General features: G+C 48.9%; 1 protein-coding gene and 1 long non-coding RNA gene across 8 annotated transcripts in view; both read left to right on the top strand.

Annotated features, from left to right (window-relative positions):
• Positions 1 to 900, top strand: part of LTBP4 (latent transforming growth factor beta binding protein 4) — a 28211-nt gene extending 27311 nt beyond the window's left edge. For all 5 annotated transcript variants that reach the window (XM_077851272.1, XM_077851265.1, XM_077851260.1 and 2 more), the window contains one exon: positions 473 to 900. In XM_077851272.1, the coding sequence (XP_077707398.1) occupies positions 473 to 627 (155 nt within the window). In that variant the 3' untranslated portion in view covers positions 628 to 900. The remainder of the gene's footprint in view (positions 1 to 472) is intronic.
• A 10030-nt stretch (positions 901 to 10930) lies between these two features.
• LOC144285718 (uncharacterized) overlaps positions 10931 to 20360 on the top strand; it is a 23074-nt gene continuing 13644 nt past the window's right edge. The window contains exon 1 of one of the 3 annotated variants that reach the window (XR_013353951.1): positions 10931 to 11363. This is a non-coding gene — a long non-coding RNA (uncharacterized LOC144285718). Of the gene's footprint in view, positions 11364 to 20081; positions 20321 to 20360 lie in introns of those variants that run through there. The other 2 variants (XR_013353949.1, XR_013353950.1) reach the window with 2 other exon arrangements.

The raw sequence follows: 20360 nt of genomic DNA, 5'->3' as shown, positions 1-20360 counted from the left end.
CAGCCAGGAAAGAGCAGGGGAGTGGGCACTCAGAGACCCCGAGAGCTGGTCTGGGAACTCACTGGGCTGAAGAGGCGCTTGTGGGATGTTGCACTGGTCCTCAGTTTGCCCATATGTAAATGGGATCACGGTACCTACTGCCTAGGAGGATAAATACACGTGGTGTGCTTTAAATAACGCCTGGTACAGAGAAAGCATTGGTTGTGATAGCATCATCGGTGTTATTTTCCTAACAAAACCCTAGCCACCTAGGGGCTACCATCCCCACCTCACAGAACACAGCTGCGGCACAGAGAGGCCAAGCCACCTGCCCGGGCTCACACAGCCAGCAGGGGGTGGCCGCGGGGCTGGATTGACTCCAAGCAGGAGGCTCAGCGTTCGCACCCTTCGGCCCCGGAGGCCCCAGGGGTCAGAAGGGGGGGGCTCCAGGGCCCCCAGGCCTGAGCAGCGCCCCCTGTACCTCCTAATGCAGACATCAACGAGTGTGACGAGGCCGAGGCCGCCTCGCCGCTCTGTGTCAACGCACGCTGCGTCAACACCGACGGCTCCTTCCGCTGCGTCTGCCGCCCGGGGTTCGCACCGTCGCACCAGCCGCACCACTGCACGCCCGCCCGGCCGCGGGCCTGAGCCTCGGCGGCCCCAGGCTCTTTGCTCGGTGCCTGCGCCCGCGGGTCCCCGCCGCCGCGCACCCTCCCGTCCGCTTGCGCCCAGGAGCGCCGGGTGCCTGCGGGGCAGAGAGGAGGGACCCGAACCATGGAAGGGGCGAGGCCCCTCGCTGCCCCTGCCGCCCTGGCCCGTCCTGCCGACGCCGCGGGGCCCCGGGACTAGCCCACCGCCCCTTCACGTTCCCTCTCCTTTTTATAAAAAATTTCAATTAAAAAACACCTATTTTGTACCTTCTGCCTCTGTCTGCCTGTGTTTCTCAAAGTCTGGCTCCAGAGTTTGTTCTTGGAGCCACTAAATTACATCCTCTTTGCACCCTTGACTCAACCCCTGCCTGTGTCGCTTAGCCTGCCTCGGTTTCTGCCCTTTCCCTTCTATGTCCGTTTTTCTCTTTGTCTTTCTGTTTTCTCCCTCTTGTCTTTCTGCTTCCTTTTCTCGGCCCAGAGCTCTATGACACGGGGACATACTTTCTGTTTCTATGCCTTTAGTTTTTTCCTATCTCTCTTGTTTGCTTGGCTTGCTTTGTTTTTGAATTTTATTTATTTATTTGAAAGTGAGAGAGAGCACAAGCAGGAGGGGCACCAGAGGGGGAGGGACAAGCAGGCTCCCCGCTGAGCAGGGAGCCAGATGCAGGGCTCCATCCCAGGACCCTAGGATCTTAGCCCCAGCGGATGGCAGATGCTTAACTGACTCAGGCACGCAGGCGCCTCTTATCTGTTTTATTATCTCTCTAATCTCTGGAGAGATCCCCCCCTTGTGGAGACCTGCTTCCTCTTTTCTCAGCTAGAGGGGACCCTAGATTCCCCTTACTCCCCAAGGTCAAAAGCTATCCTGGGACAAGTGGGAGGTGGTGGGAGAAGGAGTCCCTGGAGAGATGGCCAGAGATCTGGATCTCCAGTTAGGAGTTGGCTGTGGCAGAGCAGGGAGTGGCAGTCCTGGTGGGTGGCCTGGTGTGCTAGGACATGTGGAAACAAAAGTGAGCTGTGTGCGTGTGATGTTCAAGTATCAAGCACAGACTTCCCTACCGCAGTGACCCCTGCCTACTTCCTGGCCATGGTGGTGGTGGTGGTCGGATGGAGTCCAAAAGAACAAAAAACAGCCTGGAAAGGCATAAGTTCAGGGTATAGGGAATGGGTGGGAGTGGAAGGGCTCATTGGGACTGAAACAAAACAACAAAATTCTCTACCTGAGTCTTTCTTCACCCACCTGTTAGTGTTAGGACCTCAAAGTCAAATGCTTCAGGCAAATGATGTTAAAGGGGAGCAGGTGCAGGATAAAACTGAAGTGCAAAGGTGAGGGACATTCTCCTCTAAGGGCTGGGGTGGATGGGTGGACAAGAAAGGGAAACATTCCTGTTTAAAATTATATCTTTTAGGGATCCCTGGGTGGCGCAGCGGTTTGGCGCCTGCCTTTGGCCCAGGGCGTGATCCTGGAGACCCGGGATCGAGTCCCACGTCGGGCTCCCGGTGCATGGAGCCTGCTTCTCCCTCTGCCTGTGTCTCTGCCTCTCTCTCTCTCTCTCTCTGTGTGACTATCATAAATAAATAAAAAATTAAAAAAATAAAATTATATCTTTTAAAAAAATTTTTTTTAGAGATTTTATTTATTTATTCATGAGATAGAGAGAGAGAGGCAGAGACACAGACACGGGCAGAGGGAGAAACAGGCTCCATGCAGGGAACCTGACGTGGAACTCGATCCCAGGACTCCAGGATCACTCCCTGGGCTGAAGGGAGGCGCCAAACCACTGAGCCACTCAGGGATTCCCCCCCATAAAAGATTTTATTTATTTATTCATGAGAGACACACAGAGAGAGGCAGAGACACAGGCAGAGGGAGAAGCAGACTCCCTGTGGGGAGCCCGATGAGGGACTCTATCCTGGGACCCCAGGATCATGCCCTGAGCCAAAAGCAGACGCCCAACTGTTGAACCACCCAGGCATTCCTTAACTTATATCTATATCTATATTTTATCCACCCCATGGGACATATCTAGCCCATGAGCCACCAGCAGTAGCACAGCACATACACTTCAAGCAGTGTCAGTGGGGGACAGGGGCTCCTTGACCTGAGCCCCCACTACCTACGGCTGGAGCTTCAGAAGGATCCAGTTCCCAAGAGCCCCTGGTGCCACATGGAGGATCACACTAATAGTGTCTGCTCTACAGAAGTGTCAGTGGCAGTTACATAAATCGTTCTGTCAAGTGCTTAGAACGGCACCTGGCACATAGCAAGTGCTCAGTGACTGTTACAACTGTGGGCCTCTGGAGAAATGCTGAGCATCGAGGCTGGTCAGCTGGTGAGGGCAGGCGGCTAGATCTTTACCTGCCCTGCCCCCTGGGTGACAGAGGAGGGCAGACTCTATCCCCTTCATAGGACAGTGAGGACCACCTACCAGAGCGCCTGGAAGAAAGCGAGCTCAGATCACAAGGGGCTCAAATCTCCACCAACTGGGAGATGGCTGCACAAATCCATACTAACACCATTGAATCGTATAGTTTGTTTATTTATTTATTTATTTATTTATTTATTTATTTATTTATTCATGAGAGACAGAGAGAGAGAGAGAGGCAGACACAGGCAGAGGCAGAAGCAGACTCCTCCAAGGGAAACCGATGCAGGACTTGATCCCAGATCCTGGGATCACACCCTGAGTTGAAGGCAGACACTCAATTTGGGACACCTGCTGAGCCACCCAGGTGTCCCAAATTGTACACTTTTTTTAAAAATTTTTATTTATTTATGATAGTCACACAGAGAGAGAGAGAGGCAGAGACATAGGCAGAAAGAGAAGCAGGCTCCATGCAGGCTCCATGCACCAGGAGCCCGACGTGGGATTCGATCCCGGGTCTCCAGGATCGCGCCCTGGGCCAAAGGCAGGCGCTAAACCGTTGCGCCACCCAGGGATCCCCCAAATTGTACACTTTAATGAGTTAGTTGAATTGTAGCTCAAAAGCCATTAAAAAGGGGGGGGCATCCCGGGTGCCTCAGAGGTTTAGCGCCACATTTGGCCCAGGGTGGGATCCTGGAGATCCAAGTTTGAGTCCTGCGTTGGGCTCCCTGCATGGGGCCTGCTTCTCCCCTTTGCCTGTGTCTCTGCCTCTCTCTCTGTGTCTTTTATGAATAAATAAATAAAATATTTAAAAAGGGGGGGAACCTCTACAAAAGGGGTCAGGAAGTGATCCTCTAGTTCATACAGGTAACCCCACCCAAGAAGTGACCTTTATTTCATTTGTTCATTCAACAAATATTTTCTGTGGAATATCTACTTTGTTTTTTTTTTATTTTTTTTTTATTTTTTTTTTAATTTTTATTTATTTATGATAGTCACAGAGAGAGAGAGAGAGAGAGAGAGGCAGAGACACAGGCAGAGGGAGAAGCAGGCTCCATGCACCGGGAGCCTGATGTGGGATTCGATCCCGGGTCTCTAGGATCGCGCCCTGGGCCAAAGGCAGGCGCCAAACCGCTGCGCTACCCAGGGATCCCTGTTTTTTTTTTTTTTATTTAAGATTTATTTATTTATTCATTCAGAGAGAGTGAGAAAGAGGCAGAGACACAGGCAGAGGAAGAAGCAGGCTCCATGCAGAGCCTGACATGGGACTCGACCCTGGGTCTCCAGGATCGCACCCTGGACTGCAGGCAGCGCTAAACCGCTGCGCCACCGGGGCTGCCCGGAATATCTACTTTGTAATAAGTTGGGGTCACAAGCAAACTTTAACCCAGCCTTAGGGGGTGGGAGCTAGGAAGGGCTCTTGGAGGAGGCGATGTGTGAGCTGAGACCTAGGTGATGTGGGGAAATGAGCCAGATAAAGCAGTAGAGTGTTTGGGTGGTGAGGACATCTGTAAAGGTCTACAGGTAAGGAAGGCAGGTATCTTTTAACTGCCTCCTCCCCCCTCCCGCAGGTGTTTCAGTTCCTGTGCTGGACAGTGCTGGTGACGTTTTTGGTGCCAAAGAAATCCTGGTCCCCTGCCTGCATGGAGCTCCAGTGAGGGACAGAGACATTGCCAGACATGACAATCTATTCTTTTTTTTTTTTTTTTTTAAGATCTTATTTTTTAAAAATTATTTTATTTTTCTAAGATTTTTATTTATTTGACGCTGCAGAGTAGCAGGCAGGCAGGGGGAGAGGGAGAAGCAGGCTTCCTACCCAACAGACAACAGAGCCCTGGGATCGTGACCCGATTGGAAGGCAGACAACCAAGGACCCTGAGATTTTATTTATTTATTTGAGAGAGAGAAGGAGAGCACAAGCGGGGGGGGGGGGGGGGGGGGGGGGGGGGGAAGAAGCAAACTCTCCGCTGAGCAGGGACTCGATTCCAGGACCCTTGGATGATAACCCCAGCCAAAGGCAGTCACCTAACAGACTGAGCCACCCAGGTGCCCCGACAATCTTTTCTGGGGTAACAGAGGGCTCAGGACCCAGATGGGGAAGATCAGAGGCGGTGGATGCCCAGAGAAGGCACCTGACCCAGTCTGAGAGAACATCAGGGAAGGCTTCCTGGAAGAAGAGACAGGGTTCCAAACAGTCTGTGTTTGGGGTCGTAGGTCCCTTTGAGAATCTGTTGAAGCTTTGGACGTTCATGGAAGAAAAACACACAAGCAAACTAGGAACCCCATAATTCTCGTTCCCTCAAGCACCGCTGCCTGGAAGCCCACGTTCACCCCACCTAACCCTCACCCTCCCACGACCACCTTGCTGTTATAAAAGTCCGAGGAATGGGGACGGGGTGGGGGGCGGGCAACAGTGCGGGAAAACTTTGAGGTCAAATTCCGGCACCCCTCTCACCCCTCCCCTGAGGCCTGGAAGGTGTTCCAAGGCTCTAGCCTTTATCCTGCCTACATCCCCCGCACTAATCCTCGGCCCCGGCGCTGTGAGGCCCTTGGCACAAGTCGGGGACCAACGCATTCTCCTCTGGAATGTCCAGAGGGCAACAGTCCAAGCGGCCACCGCGCTCCCGGGACGAGCGCCACAGCGCCCCCTGACGGTCACCGCGCGCCGGCGCGCCCCAAGCCGCTCGTGCCCCCTGGCGGCCGGTGCTCGCACGGTCATCGGAGACTCCCCGTCATCAGGGACTCCCCGCCCTCCGGTCTGCACAGTGGGGTCACGATCCAAGCAGGGCCGGGTATAATGGTTACACTCTTAATTAAACCTCAGATTTGATTTTTTTAAAGTGTGCCTGAATTGCAAGGATTGCAATCCGCTGCCATCCAAAATTTCAAGGATTACTACTAAAAAAAGTACAAACGATGCATAGATTGGAAGCTAGTGGAGGGAAAAGAAAGGGTAAAAAAGCCTAAAACAAATCCAAACCAAATATGCAGCCGCTTCAAAAAACCTAAATGAGGGCAGCCCTGGTGGCTTAACGGTTTGGCGCTGCCTTGGGCCCAGGGTGTGATCCCAGAGACCCAGGATGGAGTCCCCCATCGGGATCCCTGCATGGAGCCTGCTTCTCCCTCTGCCTGTGTTTCTGCCTCTCTCTCTGTGTGTCTCTCATGAATAAATAAATAAAATAAAAACCCTAAATGTGAGGGGGTGGGATGCATAGCAAAAGTGGGAGCAACAGAATCACAAAGTTAAAGGTAGAAGTCAGGGATGACTGAGCCCAGGTGGCTCAGTGGTTGAGCGTCTGCCTTTAGCGGGATCCAGGGGTCCTTTGATCGAGACCCACATCGGGCTCCCCGCAGGGAGTCTGCTTCTCCCTCTGCCTATGTCTCTGCCTCTCTCTGTGTGTCTCTCATGAATAAATAAATAAAATCTTAAAAATAAGAAGGTAGAAGTTAATAAGGTATATCCTAATCACAAACACAAAAGTGTATTCCGAGTCTAAACTCTTCTGATTGCCTCCACTGCTTCTACCTACCCCTCTGCCCCCCCCCCCTTAGGCTTCTCACTCCTGCCCCTGGGACTCCCAATACCCAAGTCAGATCAGATCCCTCCCCTGCTCAGAAACTGGCTCGATTTCACTCAGAGTAAAAGCCAGACTCACCACTGTGCCCCTAAGACTGCACCATCTGCTTCTTTTTCCCTGTCTGACCTCATTCTCCACGCCCCTCACCCCCACCCCCAGTTGCTCCTCTCTAGCCACACAGATCCTCTTGTTTAAAATACCAGACATGTTCTCCCTCAGGACCTTTGCACTGACTGTTCCGTCTGCCCAGAGGACTCTTTCCATTTGGCACACTCCCTCATTACCAATGGAGAACGGACAAATAAACTGGGTACAGTCACACAACAGGTTCTGCAGTGAGAATTACCTCTGACTACCCGCGTTAATGAGACTGAATTTCACACGGTGTTGAGTGGAAAAAGCCCGACACTAAAGAGAGTGTATTTTCTGACTCCATTTACATGAAGCTCGAGGCAGGAAAGACCCATCAATTCAGCCAGACGTCACAATGATGGTGGCCTTGAGGGGAGGGGGCATGGCCTGAAAAGAGCCAGGAAGGAACTTCTTGGGGACTGGAGATGTTTCTTGGTCTGGAAGCCGATGGCACGAGTGTATTCAGTTGGTGAAAACTCACCCTGCTGTACACTGATGGTTTGGACTGTTTTGTATGTGTGTCTACTTCGATAACCAGTCAAAAAAAAAAAAGAAAAAAGAAAAAAAAAGAAAAGAAAAAAGAACCTCCACCTTTCTCTCCTGCAACAGAAGCACATTTCCCCAGGGCTGATCCAGGCAGGCCCCACAGAGAACTCAGGGGCGGGTAGGGGCTCAGCCAGCTCAGCACTGGGGGTGCGAAGGGGAGGGATTGAGTTTCCAGAGGGATCCAGGGCCAGGGAGGTAAGGTTTCTGTGATGCTCTTGTCCTAAGTCCTGGGGTGGGGGTGGAGGCTTTGGAGAGTGCCTCCCCCTATAAGTGCTCAGAGCCCAGTGTCTGGAAGATGGGACTCAAAGGTGAGCCTTTCCTGTAAAGCAGCCATTGGAAATGCAACCTGTATTCTCTGCATGCACACACTCTCTCTGGTCTCTGTATTTCTTTCTTTCTTTTTGAGATTTTATTTATTCGTGAGAGACACACAGAGAGAGGCAGAGACATAGGCAGAGGGAGGAGAGCCCAATGCAGGACTTGATCCCAGAACCCCAGGATCATGACCTGAGCCAAAGGCAGACTCTCAACCACTGAGCCACTCAGGCGTCCCGCTGTCTGTGTTTCTGTCTCTCTCCCTCCCTCCCAGTCTCGCTCTCCTCAAGAAGAAAAAAACCCTCACAATTATTTCCATAAAGCTTTATTACATCAGACTGTAACCAAAAGACCCAAGTTCAAACTTTGAATCTTGCCATAAACTTTGAATAAACAGTAGTGTTTTTTTTTTCTTTTTTGTACTGTAATGTTTATTTTTAAATTCTTTTTTACTGGCATGATTTTATATATATGAGGTTCAAGAAAAGAAAATGTCCACTCTGCATTTTTTTGGTGGCCATTAATATTGTTCGTTTCATTTTCTGATTCTTACTGGAAATAATTTTGTCATATAGGGCATGAGGGCACTTGGCAGGCCTCTGTGATATCCCGTTGGACACGGAAGGGTGTGGTGTGATTTAGGAAGGGAGGGAGGGGAACTGGGTTGCAGGTGAAACAAAGGAAGCCTAGAGGCCAGGCAGGGACCCAGGTGGGCCAGCCCCTGGGGTCTCTGCTTGCTGGGAGTCTCACTGAAGAAACCACAGAACATAGTGTCTGGATGGCTTTGGGGAGAGAGGTGGGAGGGGCCCAGGAGTGCTGGGTGCTCTGCGCAGGTGCAGTGCCTGGATCAGGTGAGTTAGTCTAGGGTGCTGTAAATAAAGGAGGGGGACCTGGACGGCTCAGTGGTTGAGCGTCTGAATTCAGCTCAGGTCATGATCCTAGCGTCCTGGGATGGACTTGGCACATTGGATTCCCTGCAGGGAGCCTGCCTCTCCCTCTGCCTATGTCTCTGCCTCTCTCTGTATCTCTCATGAATAAATAAATGAAATCTTTAAATTAAAAAAAAAAAATAAAGAAGGAAAGGCAGGTCAGGGCCCACCCTCCCCCCATATCACTGAGAGCTTCCTGAGCACCTTCCTAACTCACTGGATCTTCATAGCCTCCACTTTATACATGGGAAACTGAGGCTCAGAGAGAGGAAGGCCCCAAGCTGGAGAGAGTGTACCTGGAGCCCAAGTCTCCTACCTAACCCAGTGCTTGGTAATCTTAAATAAGCTCAGGCCTTAAATCACCTCTGATTATTGCTTTCTCTCCCATTAGGGAAAGAAAATATGTACAGAAACATAAAAACCAAACATATTGACTACAAAGCCCAAGGGCATTTTGGGAGTGATTGAACTCCATGAATCCTGCTTCTGATGGTCATTAACATGACTCTGGATTTGTCAAAACTCATAGAACTGTACACATACCTACACACACACACACACACACACACACACACTTGACTTTCACTGTAAATAAGAATGTTAAAAAACTGAGAACAAGTGTGTCTGACTGGCTCAGTCGGTAGATCATGTGACCCTTGATCATGGGATCCTTTGACTGAGCCCCACTTTGGGAGTAGAGATTACAACAAATAAATAAACCTAAAAAAAAAGAGAGAAAGAAATGTGTTAATTTCGTTAGATGTGATTAGGCATTGTAGTTATGTAAAGAAATATATCCCCTCTTTAATTATTTATTTTTTCAATTTTTAGAGATTTTTATTTATTTATTCATAGAGACACAGAGAGAGAGGCGGAGACACAGACAGAGGGAGAAGCAGGCTCCATGCAGGCAGCCTGATGTGGGACTCGATCCCAGATCTCTGGGATCAGGCCCTGGGCTGAAGGCGGCTCTAAACCACTGAGCCACCTGGGCTGCCCAATATATCACCCCCTTTTAGATGCTCTTTGTATTAAATAAGTGATGTCTGTCACTTGTATTTTTTTTTTTTTTTAAGTATTGAAACAATAGGGAGGGGAAAGAGGATGAAATGGCCAGAACCGTTGATGATTCTTGAAGCTGGGTGATGGGCCCGTGTGGGTTTACTGTCTCTCCGTTTTTTGTTTTTGTATCTGGAAATGTTCATGATCTCAGTTACAATTTTTGAAAATAAAAGAGTTTCCAGACACTCAGCTGGCTCAGGGGAGAGTGCAACTCTTGATCTTGGGATTGTGAATTTGAGCCCCATGTTGGGTGTAGAGATTACTTAAAACTAAAATCTTGAAAAATACTAATAGTAGTTAACATTGCTTTAAAACAAAACAAAGCAAAACGCTTGTTGTCTGTTAAGCAAAATTTGGAAAATACAGAAAACTAGAAAGACAAAGATGCTTTGCCTGCAAATTGCACGTCACTACTGTAGTTAATATTTTGATGTATTTCCATTGAGTCTTTTGTATTTTATGCAGGCTTTAAGAAAATGTGTGTGTGTCTGTATTTTACATAACTGTGTGAGCAAATTGTTTATACAGCCCTACTTTTTCCCTTCTTAAAACGTAAGCTGTTCCCCTGTTAAAACATCTTTGTGTAAACACAATTTCTAATGTTTGCATGATGTTTACTCAACGAGGCAGCGTTGCCAGACATTGAAGCTGTTTCCAATTTCCTCCCATTATAAATAATGCCCCGATCCACATCCTCGGACGTCCCAGAAGCGGGACTCCTGGGCCAAAGGGTGCGGACCCTGGCAGTTCAGTCAAAATCTCCGTAGAGTTTCCGCCTGACCCAAAGCTGAAATGACCTCATTCGGTTAAAGTGAGATCTCACTGCTATTTGTTATTTCCTAAAGGTTTGAGTCATGACTCAGGTTCATGAAAGGATGTCTTTTTTTTTTTTTTTTTTTTTTCCACTTGCAGGAAACAGAAATCCATTCACACTAGCTTGTGTCAAAAGGAGGTTGCATCAGTCAGCAAGTAAAGCGAACATTCAGCCTGGACTATTGTGCTATGAACATTGTTGAGATGTTAGGTTATTTGTTATGATATTTTTAAAAAGATATATGCTCATGAGAGACACAGAGAGGGAGAGACACGGGCAGAGGGAGAAGCAGGCTCCTCGCAGGGAGCCCGACGCGGGACTCGATCCCAGGGCCCCGGGATCGTGACCTGAGCCGAAGGCAGATGCTCGACCACGGAGCCACCCGGGCGTCCCTAAAATATCTGTTTTGGTGAACCACGCGGCCTCAAGGCCCGCCAATGCCCCTCACCGTGACCACTCCAACTGCCCTGGTGTCCCCCGCAGGACTTCCCAGGCCTCCCCCACAAAGCAGCAAGAAAAATGTCACTGTCGGGCACAGCAATGCACCCAGAGTGCTGCTGGTCAAACATTCTGATTAGTCTCATGCGCATCACAGAAAAGCTGCCTCAAATGGCTCATGCTAGAAGGGGAGATTTGTAACTGGAAAATCCACCCTCGGCTGGCTACAGCTGAAGTTGATTACGCCAGGTCAGCAACGGCCCTATTCCTTTCCTGCCCGCTGCAGGATGGGCATCATTCGGATGCAGCAGCTCCCAAGATGGCGGCCACCAGCCTTCCGGTCACGGGGTAAATCCGAAGGTAAAGGAGTGCGCCTCTGGCTCAGAGTTCCCCGCCCCAGGAACGAGGCCGACGCTGATTGGCTGGCCCAGGTCACATGACCCCACCAGGTCTAGTCACATGCCCACCTCCGAGCCAATCACCGTGGCCTGGGAGAGGCGGGGAGCCGACTGCCCAGAATGGCTGAGCCACGTCACATGCTCCTCATTGGCAAGGTGAGTGGTCAACGCCGGCTGCTGCAGCTACGGCCTGGGTTCAAATTCCGTTGTTTTTTTTAGCCAATTCCGGTTGTCTTCCCTGCCACGTTTCCCGTCTGTAAAACGGGGGTAATTATGACGCTCTCCTCCTAGGGTTGCTGTGCAGGTTAAATTAGCTAGTTAATGCCAAGCACTTAAAATGGTGCCCAGACACAGAAAGCACTTTCGTGTTATCTGCTGTTGCTGTCATTATATGATCATCCCCAGCGCTGGAGGCTGCAATTCTCCGCAAGCTGCTTATTTTCTGCACTCCACCCTTTCTAGTTACTATTGCTGGGTAACAAATCACTCCAAAACATAGTGGCTTAAAACAATAGCCTATTATCTCTCACCATGTCTGTGGTCAGAGTTTGGGGAAGGATCCAGCTGGGCAGTTCTGGCTTGGGATCTCATGTGGTTGCAATCAGTTGGTGGCTGAAGCTGGGACAGAGAAGCAGCTGGGGGCCCGGTGCGCAGCTCTCTCTCCCGTGTTGTTTCAGGGCTGCTCCACGTGGTCTCTCCACCTGCACTGGGTTGGGCTTCCTCACATGGCAGTGGCCTCAGGGCAGTTGGATTTCTGTCTGACCCAGCAGCTCAGGCCATCCACCGTGAGTGTTTCACAAAAGAATCAGAAGCAGCTTCCAAAGAGCACACAAGCCTCACTTCTCAACGAGAGGCCTGTTGGGGCTCTCGGAAAATGTGCGTGATGGGAAACCTTGTTACAGCCATATCTGGACATTGCAGTTTGGCTATCTTGGTACAAACTTAAAACCCACTTGTGTACAACCAGTGCCCAGTACCATCCACCGAGGTCATGGCCTCCACTTCCCGATTCTGAATGGAAATAGTTTACTGAGAAGTTTCTTTTTTTCTTTTCTAAGGTTTTATTTATTCATGAGAGATACAGAGAGAGGTAGAGACAGAAGCAAACACCCTGTGGGGAACCCAATGCGGAACTTGATTCCAGGACCCCAGAATCACGACCTGAGCCAAAGACAGACACTCAACCACTGAGCCACACAGGCATCCCTATTGAGAAGTTTGAATTCCTTAGAATCAAAACATGACAGTTTCCTTTTGTTATTTAGCTACTATCCCCACCTGAACTCTATGTTAATTTCTTTCTTCCCTGTTGGTTAAAGGCTGTAGACTTTTTTTAAATAAGATTTTATTTATTTATTCATGAGAACCACAGGCAGAGGGAGAAGCAGGCCCTCCTCAGGGAGCCTGATGTGGGACTCCATCCCAGAACTCTAAGATCACAACCTGAGCTGAAGCAGATGATCAACTGCTGAGCCACCCAGGAGTCCCTTATTCATTTTTTTTATTACATTTTTTCTTGAGTATGGTTGACACACAATGTTCCACTAATTTCAGGTACACAACACAGTGATTCAGCATCTGTGTATGTTGTACTATGCTGACCACAAGTGTAGCTACCATCTGTCACCATACAATGCTATTACAGTATCATTGGCTATATCCCCAATGCTATATCTTTTATCTCCTGTGACTTTTTCACTCCCTAACTGGAAGTCTGTATCTTCCACTCCCCTTCACCCATTTGCCCATTCCTCCACCCTCCTCCCCTCTGTTTTTCCCCATCAGTCTGTTCTTTGTTTCTACTTTTTGTTTGTTCGTTTTGCTTTTTATATTCCACATGAGTGAAATCATATGGTATTTGTCTTTATCAGTCAGTTTTATTTCATTTTTATTTATTTTATTATATTTTTTAAAGATTTTATTTATTTATTCATGCGAGACACACACAGAGAGAGAGGCAGAGACACAGACAGAGGGAGAAGCAGGCTCCATTCAGGGAGCCTGACGTGGGACTCCATCCTGAGACTCCAGGATCACGCCCTGGGCCGAAGACAGGTGCTAAACCCCTGAGCCACCCAGGGATCCCTCATTTTCATTCATTTTAAAACAGAAGCTGGGATACTATATCTTTGTATGGAATGATTGCTCAGGTTTTTAGGTGTGATAATGGTATTCTCATTCTGTGAGCAAATACCCTTATTCTTAGAGAATATCTGAAAGAAAATACATAAAGTTTTAGGAGCCAAGACTCAGGATGGTTCAGCAAAGATCACATATGTAAGCATGTGTGGGTATTTATTGAGAGAGAGTGGAAACAAATAGCATGCAATGTTAGCAACTGCTGACTCTAGGTAGAGGATATGAGGGAGTTTGTATTCTCTCAACTTTTCCATAGATTTAAATTTTTTTAAAATATATGTATTTATTTTAGAGAGAGGAGCAGGGGCAGAGGGAGAGAGAAAGAGAATCTCCAGCAGACTTCTTACCAAGCATGGAGCCTGAAGCAGGGCTTGATCCCACGACCCTGAGATCATGACCTGAGCCAAAACCAAGAGTCAGCAGCTTAACTGACTGAGCCACCCAGGCGCCCCTAAACTTTTTCATAACAAATATTTGAGGGAAAAACAACCCAAAAAATTTCTGCTGAAACCTGATTCAGAGTCCACAAAAGAGAGAAAGATCTTGTTAACTGTAGGGAACTGTTTTCCTTTCCTTTCCTTCCAAACAGGCTGGCACTTCCTTACTCTGCTTCATCTTTTTTAGCGGGAAGTGGGGGTTGCTGGAAGTTGGTCAGCCTTGTGACCTTTCAGTGAATTCTTTGGGCAGGTGGCTGGTTCCAATTGTGGAGACCTTGAACTTAAGCTATGGGGTAGTTAGCCACTTTGGGGCCTCCAGCTTTGGGGGTTAGTAGCAATTTGGCAGTCCTGGAAAAATCCAATTCAACATCCTTTTTTTTTTTTTTAATTTTTTTTTATTTATTTATGATAGTCACAGAGAGACTGAGAGAGAGAGGCAGAGACATAGGCAGAGGGAGAAGCAGGCTCCATGCACCGGGAGCCTGATGTGGGATTCGATCCCGGGTCTCCAGGATCGCGCCCTGGGCCAAAGGCAGGCGCCAAACCGCTGCGCCACCCAGGGATCCCTTTTTTTTTTTTTTAAAGGAAAGTTACCTTTTTATTTATTTTTTTAAATTTTTATTTATTTATGATAGTCACACAGAGAGAGAGGCAGAGACATAGGCAGAGGGAGAAGCAGGCTCCATGCACCAGGAGCCCGACGTGGGATTCGATCCCGGGTCTCCAGGATCACGCCCTGGGCCAAAGGCAGGCGCTAAACCGCTGCGCCACCCAGGGATCCCCAACATCCTTTTACAGAAGTAAGAGAAAAAGGACAGAGACTGCAGTTGATTTTCTGCTGCTGATGGTTGTGATTTGCACCCAGGGCATTGGCTGGGCAACATTTGGAAATTTGTAGGATCCTTTGGTGACTGTCACAGTGACTTGGTAAAGGTTTGCTGTGGGCAGGTGTTCTGGAAGTTTCTCATCTCAGGATCCTTTTCTTAAAAGTATTGAGGACACCAAAGAGCTTTTATTTATGTGGGCTACAACTACTGATATTTACTATATTAGAACTAAAAAACAGAGAATTTTATTTCTGAGTGGCAGACACTCAACCCAGGCGTCCCCAAACAGATAATTTTAAAATATAAGAACCTGGTGTGGGCACCCAGCTGGCTCAGTTGGTAGAGCATGGAACTCTTGATCTTGGGCTCATGAGTTCAAGCCCCATATTGAGTATAGAGATTACTTAAAAAAATAGATTAATAAAAATAGGGGCACCTGGGTGGCTGTCAGTTAAGCATCTGCTTTCGGCTTAGGGTCCCTGCTGGACAGGGAGTCTACGCCTCTCTCCCCCTCCCCACCATTCATGCTCTCTCTCTCTCTCTCTTTTTTTTTTAAAGAGAAAGCTAGCTTTCTTTCTTTCTTTCTTCTTTCTTTCTTTCTTTCTTTCTTTCTTTCTTTCTTTCTTTCTTTCTTTCTTTCTTTCTTTCTTTCTTAGATTTTATTTATTTATTCATGAGAGACACACACACACAGAGAGGCAGAGACACAGGCAGAGGGAGAAGCAGGCTCCATGCAGGGAGCCCCATGCGGGACATGATCCTGGGGCCTCAGGATCATGCCCTGGGCCAAAGGCAGGTGCTAAACTGCTGGGCCACTGGGGCTGCCCTCTCTCTCTTAAATAAATAAAGCCTTAAAAAAAATGAAATCCTACTTATAAATAAATAAATAAAATACAGGAACCCACAAGCACACATTCCATGAGTGAAATAAGCAAAAAAACCATATTAATATTATGGAGATAGTTTTAACTCTGCAATCATAATGTCTCAGGGTCCTCCCCAGGGGACCCTGAAGCAAACTCTGGGATGGCTAGGAATGCTGAATGTGCTGCAGCATGTGGGGACAGTGCTGCCCCAATGACAAAAGTGCCCCTTTGGATGGTATCCCTTTGGCCCAGTTATCTGTGGTCTGGAGGGGGTCTTTTACGTACAAACAGAACTGGGGAGTGGATGTGGTGGGAAAGTATCTAAACTTGAAACAGTCCCCAAATTACGATTTTTTTGAAAATTTTTTTTCTTTAGTTTTTATTTATTTATGATAGTCACACACAGAGAGAGAGAGAGGCAGAGACATAGGCAGAGGGAGAAGCAGGCTCCATGCACCGGGAGCCCGACGTGGGATTTGATCCCGGGTCTCCAGGATCGCGCCCTGGGCCAAAGGCAGGCGCTAAACCACTTGGCCACCCCAGGGATCCCATTTTTTTCATTTTTCAATGGTACAAAAGTAATATGCATTCAATAGAGACAATACTTCAAATTTTGAATTTTGATCTTTTTCTGGATTTGTTTATATGTGGTACAGGATGCTGTCTTTATGCTGGGCAGTGATAGTGAAGTGCCCAGTCAGCCCCATGATCATGAGAGTAAAAACTTGACTCACTTTTAACCACTATGTACTCAAATAACCATCTATTTTTCACTTTCAGCACAGTATTCAAGAAATTACGTGAGTTTTTCAACACTTTATTATAAAATAGGTCAGGTCACTTATCAAATGTTTACTTCTCAGAGACATGCTCCCTGAACACCTTGTCTAAAATTACACCCCATCACTTTTTTTTTTTAAAGATTTATTTATTTTAGAGAGTGAGTGCAAGAGCTCAGTGTGGGAGAGGGAGAGGGAGTGGGAGAGGGAGTCTTTTTTTTTTTTTTAAAGATTTTATTTATTTATTCATGAGAGAGATAGAGAGAGAGGCAGAGACACAGACAGAGGGAGAAGCAGGCTCCCTGCAGGGAGCCTGACATGGGACTGGATCCCGGGTCTCCAGGATCAGGCCCTGGGCTGAAGGCACTAAACTGCTGAGCCACCCGGGCTGCCCGGAGATGGAGTCTTAAGCAGACCCTGTGCAGAGCATGGAAGCCAAGGCAGCTGGATCAGGACCCTGAGCTCATAGCCTGAGCCAAAACCAAGAATCCAACACTTAACCAACTGAGCCACCCAGGCACCCCTCACCCCATCACTTTCTATCCCTTCCACTGGTTTATTTCTCTTTATAACACTTAACTAGCTATTGTTTCACACATCTTCTTGTTTCTTTCTTTCTTTTTTTAAAGACTTTATTTATTTATTTATTCATGAGAGACACACAGAGAGGCAGAGACACAGACAGGGAGAAGCAGGCTCCATGCAGGGAGCCCGACATGGGACTTGATCCTGGGTCTCCAGGATCACGCCCTGGGCTGAAGGCGGCACTAAACTGCTGAGCCACCCAGGCTGCCCTCCCCCCACTTTTTAATGGCTTTTGAGCTACAATTAAACTAACTCATTAAAGTGTACAATTTGGGACACCTGGGTGGCTCAGCAGTTGAGTGTCTGCCTTCGCCTTTGACTCAGAGTGTGATCCCAGGATCTGGGATAGAGTCCTGCATCGGTTTCCCTTCGAGGAGTCTGCTTCTGCCTCTGCCTGTGTCTGCCTCGCTCTCTCTCTGTCTCTCATGAATAAATAAATAAATCTTAAATAAATAAATAAATAAGCCACTTGGGCTGCCCTATTTCTTTCTTTTTATCCTCTCATTAAAATATCAACTCCAGCAGAGCAGGATTTTTGCATCCCCCCACCCCCACTGCTCTATCCCTAGATCCTCAGGCAGTACCTGGCACATGGAAGCCACTCAATAAACATCAAATACTTTTGAATGAATGACTGAGCAAGTGAACATATTTTACCATTAGCCATTGCCCTAGCCAGACTTTGACTTCCCTGAGGGCAGAGCCTGTGTGGGTCATTGTGTATTCTCAGCACCTAATATCTGATGGAAGGAAGTATCCAGCAAATGCATGTAAAATGTACAAAAGAATACATACATGAGGAAATGTAGATCAGTGGTTGCCTGGGGCTGGGTGTGGGAATGGGAAGTGACTGCAATGGGCACCAAAAAATCTTTTTAGGGGATCCCTAGGTGGCGCAGCGGTTTGGCGCCTGCCTTTGGCCCAGGGCGCGATCCTGGAGACCTGGGATCGAATCCCACATCGGGCTCCCGGTGCATGGAGCCTGCTTCTCCCTCTGCTTGTGTCTCTGCCTCTCTCTCTCTCTCTCTGTGACTATCATAAATTAAAAAAAAAAAATCTTTTTAGGGTGATAGAAATGTTCTAAAATTGGATTGTGGTGATGGCTATACAACTCTGTAAAATCAACCCCACAATATTAAAGCACTTAAAATGGGTGAATTTGGGACACCTGGGTGGCTCAGTCAGGCATCTGCCTTCGACTCAGGTCATGATCTCAGAGTCCTGGGATAGAGCCCAGTGTCAAGCTTCCTGCTCAGTGGGAGTTGGCTTCTCTCTCCCTCCCTTTACCTCTGTGCGCTCTCTCTCTCTCTCTCTCTCCCTCCCTCCCTCTCTCTCTCAAAAGATTTTATTTATTCATGAGAGACAGAGAGAGAAGGCAGAGATATAGGCAGAGGGAGAAGCAGGCTCCCAGTAGGGAGCCCGATGCAGGAACCCCGAGATCACGCCCTGAGCCAATGGCAGTGGCCCAACTGCTGAGCCACCCAGGCATCCCTCCCCTCTCCCTCAGATAAATAAGTAAAATTTTTTTTAAAAAATCTGAATTTTATGATACGTAGATTTTACTTCAATAAAACTATTAAACAAAACAAAGCAAAATGTGTATTGGGGGAGTAAGTGAATGCTCCCTAAGAGATACCTTGCTGGTCATCAGAGCCTTACTCTGTGCCCTGATTGTGGGGGCTCAGTGGTGACTGAGACGGCCCTTGTGTCTGCCTTCACAGGCCGGCAGTGACAGCCCAGGAGTTGATGTAGAAAAGGTGTTAGGGTTCAAGTTCGACATCCAAGAAAGAGTTCTTGAGATGTCTTTGGTGCAAAAAGCTGATTTTCTGAAAGCATAGGGACAGGATCCGTGGGCAGAAAGAGCTGCACCAGGGTCATGAGGAGGGGCCCATTGTATACTTTCATGTTGGGAGGAGGTTAAGGGAGGGACAGCATAACTCTCTGAGGAATTTTGGAAGCAAGCTGTCCAGGACCTTGAGGGGCTAGCTATTTTTGGGAAAAGGTTACTCATTACTGTATAATAAAACCTTAGTCATGACACCCTTCAGATGTATGTCGGTGGGCCATGTGCTTGGGGATGATTGCCAGTTTATACCTTGGGGGGTAGAGATAAAGGAAATTTTTAAAGGAATTTCTATTTTTTTAAAATTTTTATTTATTTATGATAGTCACAGAGAGAGAGAGAGAGAGAGAGGCAGAGAAGCAGGCTCCATGCACCGGATCAGAGAGAGAGAGAGAGAGAGAGAGAGAGAGGCAGAGAAGCAGGCTCCATGCACCGGGAGCCCGACGTGGGATTTGATCCCAGGTCTCTAGGATCGCACCCTGGGCCAAAGGCAGGCGCTAAACCGCTGCGCCACCCAGGGTTCCCTAAAGGAATTTTTATATGTTAAAGTAGACTCACAGGATCCTGGGGGTTGGGCTTAGGTTGCCTTTTGCCTGTAGTAAACTGTGAACATCGAGGCAGTTGAGTCCGTAGAGGAATGTCCCTCTGCCTGTTTCATGGACTTGTCAGTGTGCTGTAGGGAGTAAGGAAATGTCATAATTTCTCTTCTGCCTCTGTTTCCCACATCAGGGGCCAGGATGGGGAGGGACTGGCAGGGTGGTCAGGGATGAGATGGAGGAAGCCCAGGAGACTCCGGATCCGGATGGGACGAGTCAGGGAGCACTACCTAAAGGAGCAAAGGGCTGAACCAGAGAATGTTGTTCATGACCAATTTCTTGCTCTTTTTCCTTTTTCTTTTTTGTCTTCTTTCTTTCTTTCTTTCTTTCTTTCTTTCTTTCTTTCTTTCTTTCTTTCTTTCTTTCTTTCTTTCTTTCTTTCTTCCATCCATCCATCTCTATCCATCCAACCATCCATCCATTCATTTTAACACTCATTCACCTATTCATCCACCCACCCACCCACTTTTTCTGCCTTAGCATCTGTCCTGAGGTCTCTCCTGCGAGCCCAGGATCCGGCCCGGTCCCCAGGACACGGCCACAAGGGGGAGCTGCTCTCCCGCGCTCGCTCTGATCCACGCGGCTTTGGGGGGGGGGGCTCTGGCAGGGGGTGTGGAGGGCGGGGGTGCCCTGGGCGGGGGGAACGTTTCCGCAGAGACCCGGGCCGCCCGCCCGGCGCCGCGCGGTAGGGTCTGTCCCCCGGCCTCGGGGGCGGAGCGCCCCTCGGCTGCGGCGCGGGCGGAGCTTTCCAGAGAGCGCGGGGGCGGGGGGGGGGGGGGGCGCTTGGCACTACCAGGCGTGGAACGGTCCCGAAGGGTCCTCACCGCCTCCCGGGTGCCTGGAGGGAAGGTGTCTCGAGGGGCGGAGCCCGGGGAGGATCGCACGTGGCCTGGGCCCCCCAGGGGCGCGCGGCGGGGCCCCGCTGTGAGGGTGGGCAGGGCTTTCCCGGCAGACCTGGAGAGGAGGCGCCGACCCAGCGTGGGCCGGAGGATCCCCGCAAAATGACCTTGGTGACGGTGGGGATGCAGCGCGCGGCGTCAGGTGGGAGGCGGCTCCCGGAGAGGGCGGGGGCGTTGCCCCG

This window comes from Canis aureus, chromosome 1 (genome assembly GCF_053574225.1).
Source record: "Canis aureus isolate CA01 chromosome 1, VMU_Caureus_v.1.0, whole genome shotgun sequence".
NCBI lineage: Eukaryota > Metazoa > Chordata > Mammalia > Carnivora > Canidae > Canis > Canis aureus.
This window is presented reverse-complemented; position numbering and strand designations above follow the sequence as displayed.